At 35.3% G+C, this 16,919-nt stretch overlaps 1 protein-coding gene across 1 annotated transcript in view; it reads left to right on the top strand.

Moving 5' to 3' along the window:
- MIPEP (mitochondrial intermediate peptidase) overlaps window positions 1-16,919 on the top strand; it is a 178,961-nt gene that overhangs the window by 35,067 nt on the left and 126,975 nt on the right. The window contains exons 8-10 of the mRNA XM_078147078.1: window positions 501-549; window positions 2,368-2,428; window positions 4,348-4,400. Of these exons, the coding sequence (XP_078003204.1) occupies window positions 501-549; window positions 2,368-2,428; window positions 4,348-4,400 (163 nt within the window). The remainder of the gene's footprint in view (window positions 1-500; window positions 550-2,367; window positions 2,429-4,347; window positions 4,401-16,919) is intronic.

A 16,919-nucleotide genomic window follows, 5' to 3' on the forward strand; every position in this document is an offset into this window, starting at 1 on the left:
AGGAGTATGACAAGGCTGAATATTGTCACCTAATTTATTTTACTACATGCACAGTTGTTCCGTCCTTTCAGTCATATCTAACTCTTTGTGACTCTATTTGGGGTTTTCTTGGCATAGATATTGGAGTGGTTTGACATTTCCTTCTCTAGCTCATTTTACAGATGAGGAAACTGAGCCAAACATGGTTAAGTGACTTGCCCAGGATAAAAATTTGAACTCTGGAAGATTTGTCTTCCTGACTACAGATGCTGCACTCTATCCATTGTGCTGTCTAGCTGTTGTAATTGGTACAGACCACAAACGCTATAGGAGTTAAAAACCTGACAGTGAAATTGTCTTTGAAAGACTGTTGAGAAGCCCTTCATTTTGCTATACTGTTGTCCCTATTCCTGGAGCATCATCTTGATCTGTAGAAATTCATAGTGATCAGCTTATATTTGTTTTAATGTATGTTAATCATTTTTGTGTAACTAAGTCTATTCTTTTTGTTATTTTTCCAGAGATTGTAACACAGTTCCTTGAGAAATTGTCTGAGAAGCTTTCTGAAAGGTTAGTTTTTACTTCACTTTACAAAATACATTTGTATTTGTTATTGTAAAATATTTAATTTATAACAGAAGGAATAACATGAATTATCTCCATGGAGTTCTAGTATTGTCATCAAAGCAAATGTGTGGTACAGCAATTATGCTGAGAATGTTTCAACGTTCTCAAGTTCATAGTTTCTTTTAGTAACCCATTATAGATATGTTATCATGAATTTGTCTAAATGTTACTTGGAGTTTTGTTTTTGGATTGCCTTACCCAGTATACCCTTTACATAGTAGTTGCTCAGTAAATATTTGTAAAATTTAAGCTTTCTTTTTAGTCCATACTTCCTTGTTGTGTTTACTGTTTACTTTGTACGAAAATATTTCTTTTTATTTGTCCTAAATTTATTTTATTTTTTTTTATTTGTCCTAAATCACAGGAGCATAGATTGTAAAGTTAGAAAGAATCTTTGAAGTTATCAAAGCCAACCTCACATTTTATCGATGAGAAAACTGAGGCCCATGGAAACTAAATCACATAGCTAATACCATCTAAAGCTAAGGTTCTTTGAATCTAAATCCAGGCCTCTATCCCCAACATCATACTGCCTCTTAAATTACCCTATGTTAGTTCTCTTTTGTGATTTAGTGAAATAATCTCTGTTTATGATGTTATACATTTTCATAAAATTTAGAATTGGGAAGAACTGTAGAGATTATCTAGTCCAGTTCTCTTATTTTACTATTGAAACAGACTGAGGTCTGAAAAGGAAGTGATTCATCCAAGGTCATTTTGATAATAATACCTTATAGCCTTCTTATTTATAGGCAGAATAGTTGTAATGTTTTCTTTTTTATTTTTAATGATATTCAGCATATTACTCTCCTTTTTGGTGAGAGCAGCACATTAGAACAGTTTCTTTGTGACTTCTAAGTCTCTTTACTGGGTTATAATTGAGAGCTTAGAGCAGGCCTGCACAACCTGTCGCCCATGGGCCTCTTACAGCCTGTGGGCCCCTGGTAGCACACCAAAGGATTTCGGGGCAGCCTGTGAGAAAGGTATACTCTATGTTTTTCGCGGGCTGCCCAGTATCCTTTGGCAGGTGATAGGTTGTGCAGGCCTGGATTAGAGCCTCTTATTTTATAATTTGGATTTCTTTTCCTGAAGTAGTAATATTACCTTATATTAATCCATACTGGAGCTCTTTCTCATACAGTGAAGAGGTTGTGTTAATTTTACTTTCATTTAAAAACTTGTCTAATTTTGTTTTATTAATGATTAAATATTTTTTTCTAATCATGTTTATATATAGCTATAGATTATAATTTAGCTAGACACTTTATAATTTGTAGTTATATTTGAGAGAGGCATCTGTGATTCTTATGGCACTTAGAATTCCAAAATGTTGAGCATTCTTAACCATTGCACATTTGGAATCCTTCTGGTGATTTAAGAGGAAAAAATCATAGCTTAATTTCTAAATTATTATCCTTTTTTGTCATAGCATTTGAATTTCATCAGTTAAAATTTATTTTAAAAATGTTCTTGGTCTCTTGGCCTTTTTAGGTAGAGCAAAAAGCAGTACTATAAAGATAACTTATCAGTGCTTTCATATTTCTGTAATTCTTACTTTAATGCTTATACTTTTACTCCAAAAAGATGATTTTTAGGGAATGAAGAATAGGTGAGAATGGAGAAGAATTTACATGGATATTTTAATTTGGAGTGAGTTCAGTCTTTGAGTATTTGAAAGTTATCACGACAGGGTAGTTTCCCTGGTCAAGCAGTTACTTAAATCTTATCCTGACAATTACTAATGGTAAAACCACCTTACAGGACTGTAAAAGATTTTGAGATGATGAAAGGAATGAAAATGAAACTAAATCCTCAAAATTCGGTAAGTTTTTTTTTTTGGTATTTGAGATTAGTGATTATTAAAGTTTCTGAAAGGATGTGATCTAGGTGCATCTATCCATAACATTTTTAAAATCTATTTTTATTCTTATCTTTTATTTTTATATATCTTTATATATATTTTTTTGCAATTTTTTCCAAATTTTGTTTTGTTCTTTATTTCTTTATAAAGCATTTTGTAATGGAGTCTATATAAGTAATGAATTCACTTTGGTAGATTGGCTCCCAGATGAAATTACATAGAATTCTAGCTCTTGGGAAAGGAACATACATACACTTCAAAGATTACCTCTCCAGGAATGTTTTTTTTTTCTCCTTTGGAAACTTTTTAGCTTAGTTCATTCAGAATTTGAATGCATTCAAGCACATTTATTTGCCACTGTAAGTAGGTCATTAATTGTGAGATATGTGTAGCTTCTTCTGAATGTTCTCAAATATGGCTGTGCTTCCAGTACCAGAAGATAATGATTTATTTCAAGCCTATCCCCTCAATCAAGGTTGGTAGAATGTGCCTGGGTTTTCTTCAAACATGGAGAGATCTTAGTTATATGAATGTTAATGAGATAAGGCCATGAGGTCCCTGCTGCCACATTCTGATCCCATTGTATCTCATAATACTTTCAGGAAAATTGAATTGCTTTTAAATATATTTTTTCTTTAGCTATTTATAAGGATTGATAAGGATGACCAATGATATTAAAATGAGTAGATTCAGTTTCTGACCTATGTATAGTTTATATAAAATTTATATGTGACAAGTATGTGTTCCCATTATGAACTTCCTAAGTTTAGTCACGCAATCTATTGGGATGCATTTATGAAGTGTTTGTTAAATGGCAGCATACAAACACAAAATTAAACTGTCCCTACCCTCAAAGGGCTGACAGGGGACATACAAAGTGATTGCAAGTTCTGGTTGGGAGGGTCCTGGCTCCTGGGGCATTGAGAAAGGCTTTCTGTAAGACCGTTTACTCTAACAGACTTTTGAAGGAAACAAAGGATTCCAAGAGGCAGAAGTAAAGTAGAAGTGCCTTCCAGGCATGAGGGGCAGGTAGTACGGAGGCAAGGGAGATAGGAGGGGGAGAGTAAGAAGGCTGGTGTGGGTGGGCTGAAGGGGCAAGAGGAATAATAGAGCTTAAGCTTTCAAAGGTAGATTAGAGGCAGATGATGAAAGGCTTTAAGAGCTAAACAGATGAGCTTCAATTTGGTCCTAAAGCTGATAGGGGGGTTTGGAGTTTATGAGTACAGTAGTGACGTGGTTGGACCTGTGTTACTTATGAATATCTGTGGCATCTTATATATAGAATTGATGGGAGTGGGAAGGTAGGAAAAAACATTTTAGAGGCTATTGCAGTAGTCTAGGTAAGAGGTAATGAGAGGATGCACCAGGATAGTTTATGTGTGAATAGTGAGAAGGCGAGTGTAGGTGAAAAGTATTGTGAAGTAAAAATGACAAGATTTAATTATAGCTAGTAATTATGTAACACTTTAAGGTTTTTTTTATCTTCACTATAACCCTGGAAAATAGGAGCTGTTATTATTCCCAATTTACAGATGAGGAAACTGAGGCAGAAAGAAGTCCAATGCCTTACCCAAGGTCATGCAGATAAATGTGTGTCTGAGGCTTGATTTGAACTCAGGTCTTCCTGACTCCACTGCACACCATGAGCTAATTCATATTTGGCAGCTGATTGAATATATGGGGTGAAGGATAATGCCAAGGATGCATACCTAGATTGTTGGTTTATATGCTCTTACCTTTGCTGGAAGTAGAGACTCTAAGAAGTGGGGGTTCCCTCCTAAGTTTGAGGAAGAGGTAATGAGTTAAGTTAGTGAAGATGCAAATAATAAAAGTTTCTGATTTTTCTCCCAGTATTGAAAAGTTGAATCCTTCTATTGTAGACACTGATGCCTTGGGATCATCCTTATTACAGTGGTGCCATTCGAGCAGAGAGGTAAGTTTTCTGAATCTACAACAATATAATGAAATGGAATAAACACTACTTACTGTTCAGTCATATATGCCTGTCTGGAAGAGCAAAACTGGCATGGGTGATTTGGTCTATTTTTTTTTTGTCATCCTATTAGGAAGAAAATACTTCATATACCTTAAAACACAACGTAAATGTGAGTTATTGTTACTTATTTGTAATAGGGACTTCAGTAGAAATTTATATTTCAATTTATCTGTCAGGATAGATGACATTTATGTTCTCCACTCATCCTTCACATGGGCTATACTCTGTCCTGGACACCTTTCTGTAGACCCCTTGACATTATATGGATAGACTTATATCATAAGATTAATCTAGAAACACTGAAGACATTTGGTGAGAATATGAGAAGGAAATAGACTTTTGTAAACAATATTTTATAACATATATCTTTACAATAAAACAATGGACTGAAAGGTACAAAGACTACAAGATTCCATTGGACTTGTTTTTTGCCTATAAAGAAGTTTTTCTTTTGTTTGAGCAAAATTCTCTCTTAAAGGATCTTCTCCAATAAGATAACTTCTATACTCTGTGAGATCATGTAAGACTGTTTGGAAGATCTGACAAGAGAGGGAATTTCTTTCTACTCTTTTTTGATAACTGATTTCCAGAGAGCCATAATAGAGAAGTATGCCTACCAAAGGTGTTTCCACTATCCTAGAAGATGTCTCACATGAAGTCCTAATGGGAAGAGATGAAGTTATCTAGTTGCTCTTGTTTTTTGACATTGTGGTTATTGCATGAAATTTTAAAATGTTGAAGAGCCTCTTAAGCGAAATTCATAGTAACTCAGAAGAATGGGTAGTAGTCTAGACTAGATTGGAGCAAGAGTACCTGGATTCAGATCATTGCTCTGCTGTTTAATAGTAGTATGTGGTCTTGGATAATACATTTAACTTCTCAGTTTCCTTATCTGTGAAATTAAGGGATTAGATGAGGTTACCTTTAAATTTATGATTTAGTCCATAGACTAAATATCTCTGTATGGGAAACCAAGTGAAGGAAGAAGATCCATTTTTCAAATTATTGTATGTTTTTGATTGACAACCTATAGCAGATGTACCAAAAATTTGTATAACAGAGGATTACAGTTCAGAGGCTGGAAAGAGTAATACCTTTGCTAAATTCTGGTTTGTTTAAATGTTTATTTGACATTTGTGTGACAACACAGATTCTTAGTGAAATCAGTATGGAAACAAGATTTTTTTTTAAACCATACTGCCCCTCCAAAATTTCATTTGTGAGAGTATTTTATATGATGCTGTTTTGCTATATTTTTTTCTTTATTCCTTTTGCATTTGTCATGAAGAGTGAAAAGACTTCCTTTTTCAGAGTGCTATTTTTAAAATTGGACAGTAGGTGGTGTTCTGAGATCATGTCTTGAATAGATCCTTTATTCAGTTAATTGACATTCCTTTTGCTATTTGCTGTCTCCATTATGTCACTGTTCTGAAAATCCAGATCTAATTCCAAGCTTGCTTCTCTCAATAGTAGCATTGTTTAGCTTTAAAATAATAATATGTCTGTCAGATTTTTTATATTCAGGGCATAAGTTCAAATTCTCTAAGACATATACATTTACCAGAAAACCCTGAGGACAAATATCTTTGTGTTTTTTGTGTCTTATTTGGAAAAGTAATTATAGAAGATATTTAGACAATTTAGTGATGATAAATACAGCATTCTGGAATACATTATAACTCTAAGAAGTTATTTAGCATGTATATTTTGTTGAAACATCTTTGATTCAGGGTGTAATATACAAATTTTTATAGACAGTGGCACTTTAAGTAGTTATGAAACTACTGGACAGTCTATAATAGGGTAGAAAGTAATTGTGATTTCTGTCAGAGAAAGTTTCTCTTGCCTTTATGACTTTTTAAAAAACATTCATTATAATAAAACAAAAATTATAACTGTAATTAAAACTAATTATAGGTTTTATATGTTTGTTTTCTACATCAAGGGCTAATGTGGTATAGTGACTCTGACCTTGGAAGGCCTAGGTTTAAGTCCTATCTCTGACACACAACTGTGTGACCATGGACTAGAAACTTATGTTTTAGTACCCAAGGCAGTTCTCTGAAGACTATAAATTACAAACCAGTTGCTAAAGTGCTCTCAACTTTAAGAGCTACCCTCCTATTCTGCCTCATTTGAAGTTTTACACAGTATCCTTAAACTCATTTATTAAATGTTATTTTTTTCTCCCCACAATGCATATTCCCTAGGTGAGAGTTTAGTAAATGTTTAGCTCTTTACATACTCTTCATAGAGTAGGTATTTAATCAGTTATTTAATTTAATTAATTTGAGTCTCATCTTAATGCTATGGTGAAATCTACATACAATATAACTTGTACTTAAAATTTTTTTTCACTTTTTGATACATTTAATCATGAATCCATATTACTTACAGCTTGTTTTTTAAAGTATATGTTACACTTGATATGGTAATACCAATACTACTTGTTTCTTAACTTCTTTCTGCCCTCTGTATATTTTTCAGATATTTTGTTGATGCTTTTTTCCTTATTTTCTCATATCATTATCAATTATAGTAATCTGTTTCATATATTACATTGAGCATTTAATGATAGAGAGGCCGATTGTAGTAGATAGAGCATTGGATTTGGAGCTAGGAAAACCTAATTTCAAATCTTTCCTCAAACACCAGCTGGTTGACCACGGTCAATTAACTTAATTCTGTGGGCTTGAATTACATCATCTGTACAACAAAGGGATTGGATTCATGATCTCCAGGGTGACTTCAAGTTCTAAATCTATTATCTTTGGATCCTATGTTAGTCTGCCTTGTATTATTGGTCACTGCTGAGAAATGTGTGTTAGCTCTGTCTCCCAAACTAGATTATCAGCTGGAAGGCAGGCTTTTTGACTTATATTTCTCATTTTTAAAAGGTGCCTATCACAGTACCAAGCATGTAGTAAGTATTCCATAAGCATTTGCTGATTAGTGATGACCTGAGAGGCCCTGGTCTTGTGGTCAAGAGAATTGTTTTTGAGTCCCAGCTTTACTCATTGCTAGCTGGCTGAATGTGGGCAAGTCATTGATGTTTTGGAACCTCAGTTTTCTAATATGCAAAATGGGCTACTTAATACTTGTATTACTACCTCACAGCATTATTAGAAGTAAAGCACTTTGAAAATTGTAAAGCACTTCGTAACTGACTTATGTTCTGTATATTTCTTTGAAGTTGTATCTAAATTGAATCAATACAAATTGTCTTTTAAATGTATGGGGGAAATTTTATTATTTAAAGCAATCCTTTACTGAATGCTTTTTAAAAGGAAATAATCAACTCTTAACTTGTCATTTTTCTAAATTCAAATGTTCATCTGTTAAAATAGTTGAAAGTAAATTGTATCTTTAGAGTCCTTTACAGTTTTGAAATTTTAGAAGGAAAAGCTGATACCTCTCTTATAAGTACTCTGTGTTCTAAGGAACATTATGCGTTAGAATATCATTCTGTACTCAGACCTGAACTGAGGTTTGGTATATGTAAATAATAGAATAAATAAATAAATTCTTCCTAGGATTTATGTAAAGCTGGGGTTTCATAATATACCTTAGGAAGTTTAAAACTAGAATGATTAAGTTTGATTGGGGAGAGGTGATTAAGTAATACTGATTGACATCTTGGAAGGTATTGATAGAGAAGAAAAAGTACAAAGTAAATTAGTTTGATGGGGGGGTTTACATAGAATTGACAAAAGTATACTGTAATATATGAAAATGATCTAATGAGTAGCTGAAAGTAAGAATTTTGAAGTGATTAAATGTTCGTTTCACTTCTTGATATTAGATCTTTTGTGACAGTAGAATTAATCCTTTAAGTTATGAAAATTATAACTTAGCAGAATTGGTATTTAAAAGTTTAATATTATTCTTAAATAAAATACTGTTATGGAAATTATTATTTTACTTAGATTTATTTTACATTGTATAGGCCTAGAAAAATTACAGATGTGTATGTGGGCAGTAAGACATTGATACCTGGTGATGTTGATGGGAAAGTAGGGACAATTATATTGGAAGATAAGGTTCTGGATTAAGAAATGGAAGTGGCCTGTGTATTATTCTGAGGGAATAAAAAGGTTTTCTTTTTAACTTTTTTTTTTGGTGAGGCAATCAGGATTAAGTGACTTGCCCAGGGTCATGCAGCTAGTAAGTGTTAAGTGCCTGAGGCTGGATTTGAACTCAGGTCCTCCTGACTCTAGGGTGGGTGCTCTATCCACTCTACTGTGTCACCTAGCTGCCCCTATAAAAAGGTTTTATTAAGCTTTTACCCTGTGCCCAGCACTGTCCTTGTCCTCAAGGAGGTTATATTTTAATAGGGGAAGGAAACATATAGAGGGGAGTAGTGGCCAGAGATGTTTTAGTTTGGAAAGTCCACCAACAGGATGTGTGGAGTTGTGAGAGGAAATAGATTGACAGACCCTTTTTGGCAGTGGTGGCTTTATTGATTTGATTATGATTCCAGAGCTAGAAGGGGTATGGAAGTGGGCCTGGAGGATACTCCCATTGTGGCAGGGCAGCTGGATGAGAATATAATTGAGGTGTAAATTGAAATCTGATAGCAGGTGCTTTGTGTTCTAACAAAAGAGATAGGCCCTAGAGCATCATTCTGCACTCAGTAGCGTAACATGACCTGCATGGAGATCCTTGATACAGTGATAGTTCTGCTACAAAGCACAGTAAGATGAAATTGATTATTTCTTAATGACTAGCTACTAATGTGAGAGAAATTTCAGATTCAGCTATCTTTATAGTCAGTCAACAACTAGATTTAAGCACTGACACTTGCTTAATTAATTAAGCAATTAATTGCTGTCAGTATATTTTCTCTTGAAATGCTTTTTTATATTGTTAGGTACTTTATGAAATTTTAATAATCATTGACCTTGTTTGATCTTAGTAAATTTATTATTTAAAAGACTAACATTTTTATGCCTTTAATTTCTTAGTACATACTAATTTTCATGGATGAAGTTGATTTCAGTGGACTTTAATGCTTCTAGGAAAGCTAAAGATCTTACTAACATATTGATATTTTGTGAACAGACGTCATCATTCCTGAATGCATTTATATTCATGATCATTTTACGTTGTTTCCTTTTTTATGCTAGTTTTCATCATTTCGTTTTGCTTGGAATGAATTTCAATAGACTGGATTTTATCTACTTTTCTGTTACATACCATCAATGCATTAGCAGAAAAATTGTTCAATGTTGTCTCTACACTGGTAAAATAATAACTCTTAAGTTTGGGTTGCATCATACACATATGGAATAGAACTACTGTGCATGTAAAATTATTCAAAATTAAAAAAAAAAACTCTTCACTGTTCTCAAGGTACCTCCAGAGGAAATAATTATAGCCACCATAGAATGACTAACCCCTGGCTTCTGTGGCGGATTTAAGAGTATTGTTTGATCTATGGTGTTGAATGTTGCTGTATTTATAATGGATATACAGGGAGTCAGACTGTCTGGCTTCTTTAAGCAGTCCTTATGGGGTCCTCTATCTGTTCTTGATGCAATCACCATAGTACAGGGTCTGGACCTCAGTTTTAATATTTTCTAGAGCTCAATTTTATCTTTTTTGCATGAGGGTAATCAAGTTCTGAGAAAGCGATTTGCTCTGTGTATTTACAAATCATGATGCAAATTTATTTATAATTGGAAATAGCTGTCAATTCTTACAAAAGTGGAAAGTCAGTCATAGTAATTTGCTATGGCACATTGTTTTGTGTGCAGTAGACCTTCTAGATTCGCCTTCTACTACCATCACTTAGTAATGTCTCCTCTTTTGAGGTTCGTTCAGTCGACATCACCAAATCATGGTCTATAGCTGTTATCCACTTGGCCACTCTTAGCTCTTCCTCAGTTACTGCAGTGCTTGGTTTGCAGTCTGTCTTTCTTTCCTCCCCAGCTCCTGCCCTTGAACTAGGAGACTTTGATATACGTATTGATACTTCCTCAAACACCCCAACTTCCATGACCTCTATTCCACCTCAGCTATATGCACAGATGATCATACCCTTGTTCTTGCCATTCACAAGCATTAGATTTCCATGAAATCCAAAATTCCTTTATCTGGTCATAATCCATTTTCATAACACCTTTTCTCCTGCCTTATAACCCCTAAGCCTATTTATCCTTTCTGTCACCTTCAGTCTTTTCATGTCTTAGTTCTTTTCTAGGTGAACGTCCCTGCACTGGCTACATTCTTCTTCTTTCTCCATCTTAACTACTTGGTGAATTCAGTTCTCCATTGTCCCCTTCTCAAGTCTCTTGCCCCATTAGCTGATCTTGCCCTGCTAAGCTCTAGCCTTGGATTACTCCCACCATTTCTTGCCTTTGCTCCTATTCATATACTGCTGAACAAAGCAGGAGAAAATCATGAATCCTTGTTAATTGGATCCACCATGGATTTATGTTACGTAATCTCAACTGGACCGCTCACCTCAGCAAGGCAGTTCTCTTACACCTCTCTAATCTATTTGGTATCTCACTCAATACAGTGGCTTTTCAGTCAGGCAATCACCACACATTTATTAAGCACTTACTGTGTGCCAGGCACTTTTCTAATCATTGGGAGTACAAGAAAAGGTAGAAAGATAGTCATTGTCCTCAAGGAGCTTACATTCTAATGGGGGAAGACTATAAAAGGAAGCTAAAAAGGGGGAGAGAAGGGTAACAAAGGTACTAGGCACTTGGGCATGGTTAAAAAAAAGTCAAGAGTACAGCTGGGGCGGAATAAAATGTAGCTGGCCTGTGTACAATCCTCAAATGGAGGGTTTAGGGAGGGCCATCCAATCAGAAGGAGAGGCCACAAGGGCAGAGTAGAGAGTACTTCCAATGTGTGAATTCCAGACCAGGATTGATTTTCAGGATGAAGAGGTTTCTGGGGCATGGTAGATAAAATCTACCATGGTAAAGGAGTATAATCTGAAGACAAATGGGACCAAATCTTTTCATCTTTCCTCAAACACCCTAATGTTTGAACATCCCATGCATGATGCTTCCTCCTTTAACCCTCTTAGCTGAGAACCTTGCCTCGTATTTCATTGAAAAAATTGAGGCTGTTTGCTGAGAGTTTCTTCTCTACCCCTCCTCATCTCATATCATACAGATGTCATCAATCACTATCTCCTTCTTCATCCCTGACTCATGTGAAGATATGTCCCTACTCCTTACCCGGGCAAAAACTACAAGTACAAGTGATCCCATTCTGTCCTGTGTTTTCCAACATCTTCCCCTCTGTATAATTTGTCTTCACTCATTTACCTTCATTTTCTCTCTGTCCCCTGGCTACTTTTATTCTACCCACAACCATGTTCATTTCTTTCTTATCCTCCAAAAGCCCTCTCTTGATCTGTCTGTCCTCGGTAGCTATTGTCTAATAACTCTCCTCCCTTTTTCTGTTAGACTCCTTGAGAAGGTCTTTTATAATAGGTGCCTACACTTTCCTTTCACTTTCTTCTTAACTCTCCATACATTCAACTGAAACTGCTCTCTCCAAAGTTGCCAGTACTCTCTTATTTGCCTTATTTGCCTTATTTGTCTTTTCTCAATCCTCATCCTGTTTGACCTTTCTGTAACTTTTGACACTGTCAATCACTATCTTTTCCTTGATGCTCTTTTCCCTCTGTTTTTCCATAATGCTGTTTCCTGATTCTCCTCCTGCCTGTCTCAGGGCCCCTACATCTCCTTTTGTAGATCTTCATCTAAAGCAACCTAACTAACTATGAATGTCCCTCAAGGCTGTGTCCTGGGCTCTTTTCTCCCTCTATACTATTTCAGTTGGTGCTTTCTTCAGCTCCCATGGATTCAGTTATCTCTCCTTCCCCCCCAAACTCTCTCTCTTCCAAATTTCCCTATTGCTATGGAGAGCACCACCATCATCCCAATCACCCAGAGTCACAACTTAGATGTTATCCTTCATTCTCTCCCTCCTATATCCAAACTGTTGCCAAGTCCTGTTGATTCTACCTTTGTAAGGTCTCTCATATGACCTTATACCACCTTCTGTCTTCTGACACTGCCATTACCTTGGTGCAGGCCTTCATTGCCTTACTCCTGAACTATTGCAGTAGCCTTCTGGTTTGTCTCCCTGTCTCAAGTCTATCCCCATTCCAGTTCATTCTCCACTCAACCATTACCAAGGTGACATTCCTAAATAGCAGATCTACATTTACTCCCTTATTCAGTAAACTTCAGTGGCTCCTTCGTGCTTCCAGGATCAAATATAAATTCCTCTGTCCTCGTTTATGTACCTGCAATAACCCCTGACCTTCACATAATACTTGGAAGTTTACAAACTTGAACCATACATTGTGTCATCTTTAGAACAATCCTGTGGGAAAGGTAGGGCAGGTGTTATTATTATCTTTATTTATTTACTTATTTATTTATTCGTCTGTTCATTCATCCATCCATTCATTCATTCATTCATTCGTTGGTTTGTTTGTTTGTTTATTTAACCTAGGCAGTGGGGTCAAGTGTCTTGCCCAGGGTCACACAGCTAGTAAGTGTTAAGTGTCTGAGGCTGGATTTGAACTCAGATCCTCCAGACTCCAAGTCTGGAGCTCTATCTACTGTGCCACCTAGCTGCCCTGCAGATATTATTATTATCCCCATATTACAGGAAAAAAAAGCAACATGGTATAGTGTATATAGGAGTTTTGTATACTAATGAACTCTTTGATCCTTTGCATATTTGAATACAGGTTAGGAATCTGCAGCCCAAAAAGCTAAACTTGTTTATCTAAGCTTGTAGAACTATTTGGTAAGTAGCAGAAGCAGGATCAAAACACAAGTCTTCTGATTAAAAAAAAAATCTTTATAGGTTAGAGCATAGAACCAAATGTAATGAATTAAAATTGATAGGGTAAATGTAAAGTGAAACTCGTGTTAAAAATATCAACTTAAATAAAATGTAAGGATGGAGGCACAGCAAAAAAAGTAATTAAAAATGTTACAAGAGTTTTAGTGGACTGTATGCTTAATATGAATCAACAATATGATATAACTGCCAAGAAAAATAATGCAGTCTTTGACTGGATTAATTTATGTGTTCAGATATGATGAGGTGATAGTCCTACTATATCCTGCCTTAGAACCCATCTGGAAAATTGTCTTTATTTCTGGTACTTCAATTTAGAGAGACATTGCAAAGCTGGAGAATATTCATAGGGAGTCAGCTTGGATAATGAAGAGTTTTGAGACTAGCCTGGAGAAGGCAACACTTAGTGGAGAACATGATAACTGTCTTCAGCTATTGAAGTATTTAGACTTGTTCTGTTTGACCTCAGCAGTCAGAAATCAGAACAGTAGCTGGATATTGCAGATAAGCAAATTTAAGCTTCATGCAAAGAAAAACTTAACAATTAAAGCTATTCTAAAGAGAAATGGGCTGCCTGGGAGGTAGTGGGTTCTCCCTCCCTTGTGGCATTTCAGTAAAGGGTTTCTGGTCCAGTCGTGGGATATTTTGTAGAAAAGATTTTTTTTCAGGTATAGGTTGGACTGGATAGCCTTTTCACCTCTGAGTTGTCTTTCATCTCTGGTTCCAATTCTGTTCCAATGTAGTGCTGTGGATGTAGTGCTAAGCATCATGTGTAACAGTATCTTTAATGTAGAGGGTAAGGCATCTCATGATCTCCTGTGTGAACTGGGCAAAGGAGGGTTGAAAACACCTGTCACCTCCCTTTTACAGGCCCTCATCAACTCATACTTGGACTGGTGGAATAGCTTTCTAATGGATCTGCCTGCCTCAAGTTTTCCTCACTCCAGTCCTTTCTCCATTCAGCCATTAAAGTGATTTTTCTAAAGTGCAGGTCTAACTATGTCACCCTCTTGCTCAGTAAACTTCAGCAGCTCCGTGTTGCCTCCAGGATCAAATACAAAATCATCTGTTTGACATTCACATCCCTTCATAACCCAGACCCCATCCCGCTCCCTACCTTTCCAGTCTTCTTAGACCTAGCTCCTCACCATATACTCTTTGTTCCAGTGACACTGGCCTCCTTGCTGTTCCTCAAATAAGGTACTCATTCTCTTGGCTTCAGGCATTTTCACTGGCTGTTCCTCATGCCTGTAATTCTCTCCCTCCTCATCTATGCCTACTGGTTTCCTTTAAGTCCCAGTTAAAATCCTGTTGTCTACAGGAAGCCTTTCCTAACCCCTCTTTAATTTTAGTGCTTTCCCTTTTTAAATTAATTCCTATTTTTACTGTATACATAGGGCAACTAGGTGGTGCAATAGATAGAGTTCTGAGTCTGAAGTCAAGAGGCCCTGAGTTCAAATCAGGCCCCAAACATTTACTAGCTGTGTGACCTGGGCAAATCACTTAACCGTTTGCCTCAGTGTCCTCATCTGTAAAAAGAGATGGAGAAAGAAATGGCAAACCACTACAGTATCTTTGCCAAGAAAACCCCAATTGAGGTCAAGAGGAGTCAGACATGACTAATTGACTCAACAACCTATAGCTTGTTTGTACGTATCTATTTGCTTGTGGTCTCTCTCATTAGATTGTGAACTCCTTGAGAGCAAAGACTATCTTTTGCTTCTTTTGGTATCCCCAAGAGTTAGCAAAGTGCTGGGCAAATATCTTAATAAATATATATATATGCACATAGAATTTTTTGTAGATGTTCATTAGACTTGATAAAGATATGAGTAGAGACAGGAAAAAGAGAAATGAGGTATAAGAGGGAGAGTAGATTAAAATAAGGAATAATCACAAACAAAACAAACTTTGGAAGATTGATCATACAGGGTGATTAAAAAGAGAAAAAAAGTATTAAAATTAAAGATCAGAGTCTGGGTTTAATGAAGAGAAGAAATTCAAGAGTAGGAACACCTCATTTAAAGATTATTAATGGGAATCACATTCCTTCTCTTTTTCTACCCACTTAATCTTTGCAAACAGGGAGAGAGGATGAAAAGAGAAAAAACTCTAGTGATTGTGATAAAGGGAAATATGCAATTAATAGTCTTAACAGTGAATGTGATTAGTATATTTACCTATAAAATGGAGGAGAATAGCAGAATGGATTAGAAAGCATAATCCAACAATATGTTGTTTACAAGAAGCACCTTCGAAACAAAGGATTCACACAGAGTTAAATTGAGGGGCAAGAGCAGAATTTATTATGTTTCAGCAGTTATTGAAGAAGGCAAACTAACAAACTGGACGAACACATTTGAATTAAGGGAAATTACCAAGTTGCCAAAAATAAAAAATGAAAAAAGCAATTCACAACAAATGAAATGAAGGAAATCATTAGAAACTTATATGTGATAATATGCTGATAAAATATAACTGAAATGGATAAATATTTATAAAAATATACAAATAAAAGATTAAGAAATAGGAAATTTAACCTAATATCAGAAAAAGAAATTGAATAGATTATAAATAAAACCCTAAAGAAATAAATACCAGCACCTGATGGATTTTGTAAACAATTTCTATTAACAATTCCAATATTAGATAAATTGTTTGCAAAAATAGGAAAAGAAGGGATGCTACAAACTCCTTTGATACAGGTACTGTCTTGATAACTAAACTAGTGAGAGATAAGAACCTGTTGATGAATATTCCTAATGAATATCACTGCTAAATTGTTCTCTAAAATGTTAGCAAAGAGTTTACAACAGTGTGTTGAAATGATTATATACTATACCTAGTTAGTTGGATTTATACTAAAGTTCCTCATTAGAAACTAAATTTATATAATAGACCACCATTTTGGTGATTTTTTTGTTTTTTTTAATTCTATTTTTGTTTTTAGTTTTCAACATTCATGTCTATAAGATTTTGAGTTCTAATTTTTCTCCACCTCCTTCTGCCCCCCTTTCCCCAAGAGGGTATGCAATGTGATATAGGCTATACATCTACATCATAGATCACCATTTTGTAATGAAAAAACTATAAGAATTGCACTGTATCAAGATGTGGAAGAGGCTTTTAACAAAATTCAACACCCATTTATGTTAAACATTAAAAAAAAAATCCTAGGGGAGGCTGGATGGTATAGTGAATAGAGCACTGGCCCTGGATTCAGGAGGACCTGAGTTCAAATATGGCCTCAGACACATAACAATTACTAGCTGTGTGACCCTGGGCAGATCGCTTAACCCCATTGCCCAGCCAAAAAAAGAAAGTCCCAAAGGAATAAACAGATCATTTGTTAATGTGATAAGTAGTATTTGTCTAAAAGCAAGAATTAACATTATATATCTGTAATGAAGAATCACTAGAGATCACTCTAGTAAAATTAGAAATAAATTAAAGAGTCTGGCTTTTATTTGATGTAATTCTAGAACACAAATAATAGCAGTAAGACAAGATAAAGAAAAAATAAGATTATAGTTTTTTGCAGATGACCTTTTGCTATATTTCAAGAATCCTAGGGAATCCATTAAATATAAAGTGAAAAACTATCTTCAA

Source organism: Phascolarctos cinereus, unplaced genomic scaffold (genome assembly GCF_003287225.1).
Source record: "Phascolarctos cinereus isolate Bilbo 61053 unplaced genomic scaffold, phaCin_HiC Scaffold_726;HRSCAF=1367, whole genome shotgun sequence".
NCBI classification, from domain to species: Eukaryota; Metazoa; Chordata; class Mammalia; order Diprotodontia; family Phascolarctidae; genus Phascolarctos; species Phascolarctos cinereus.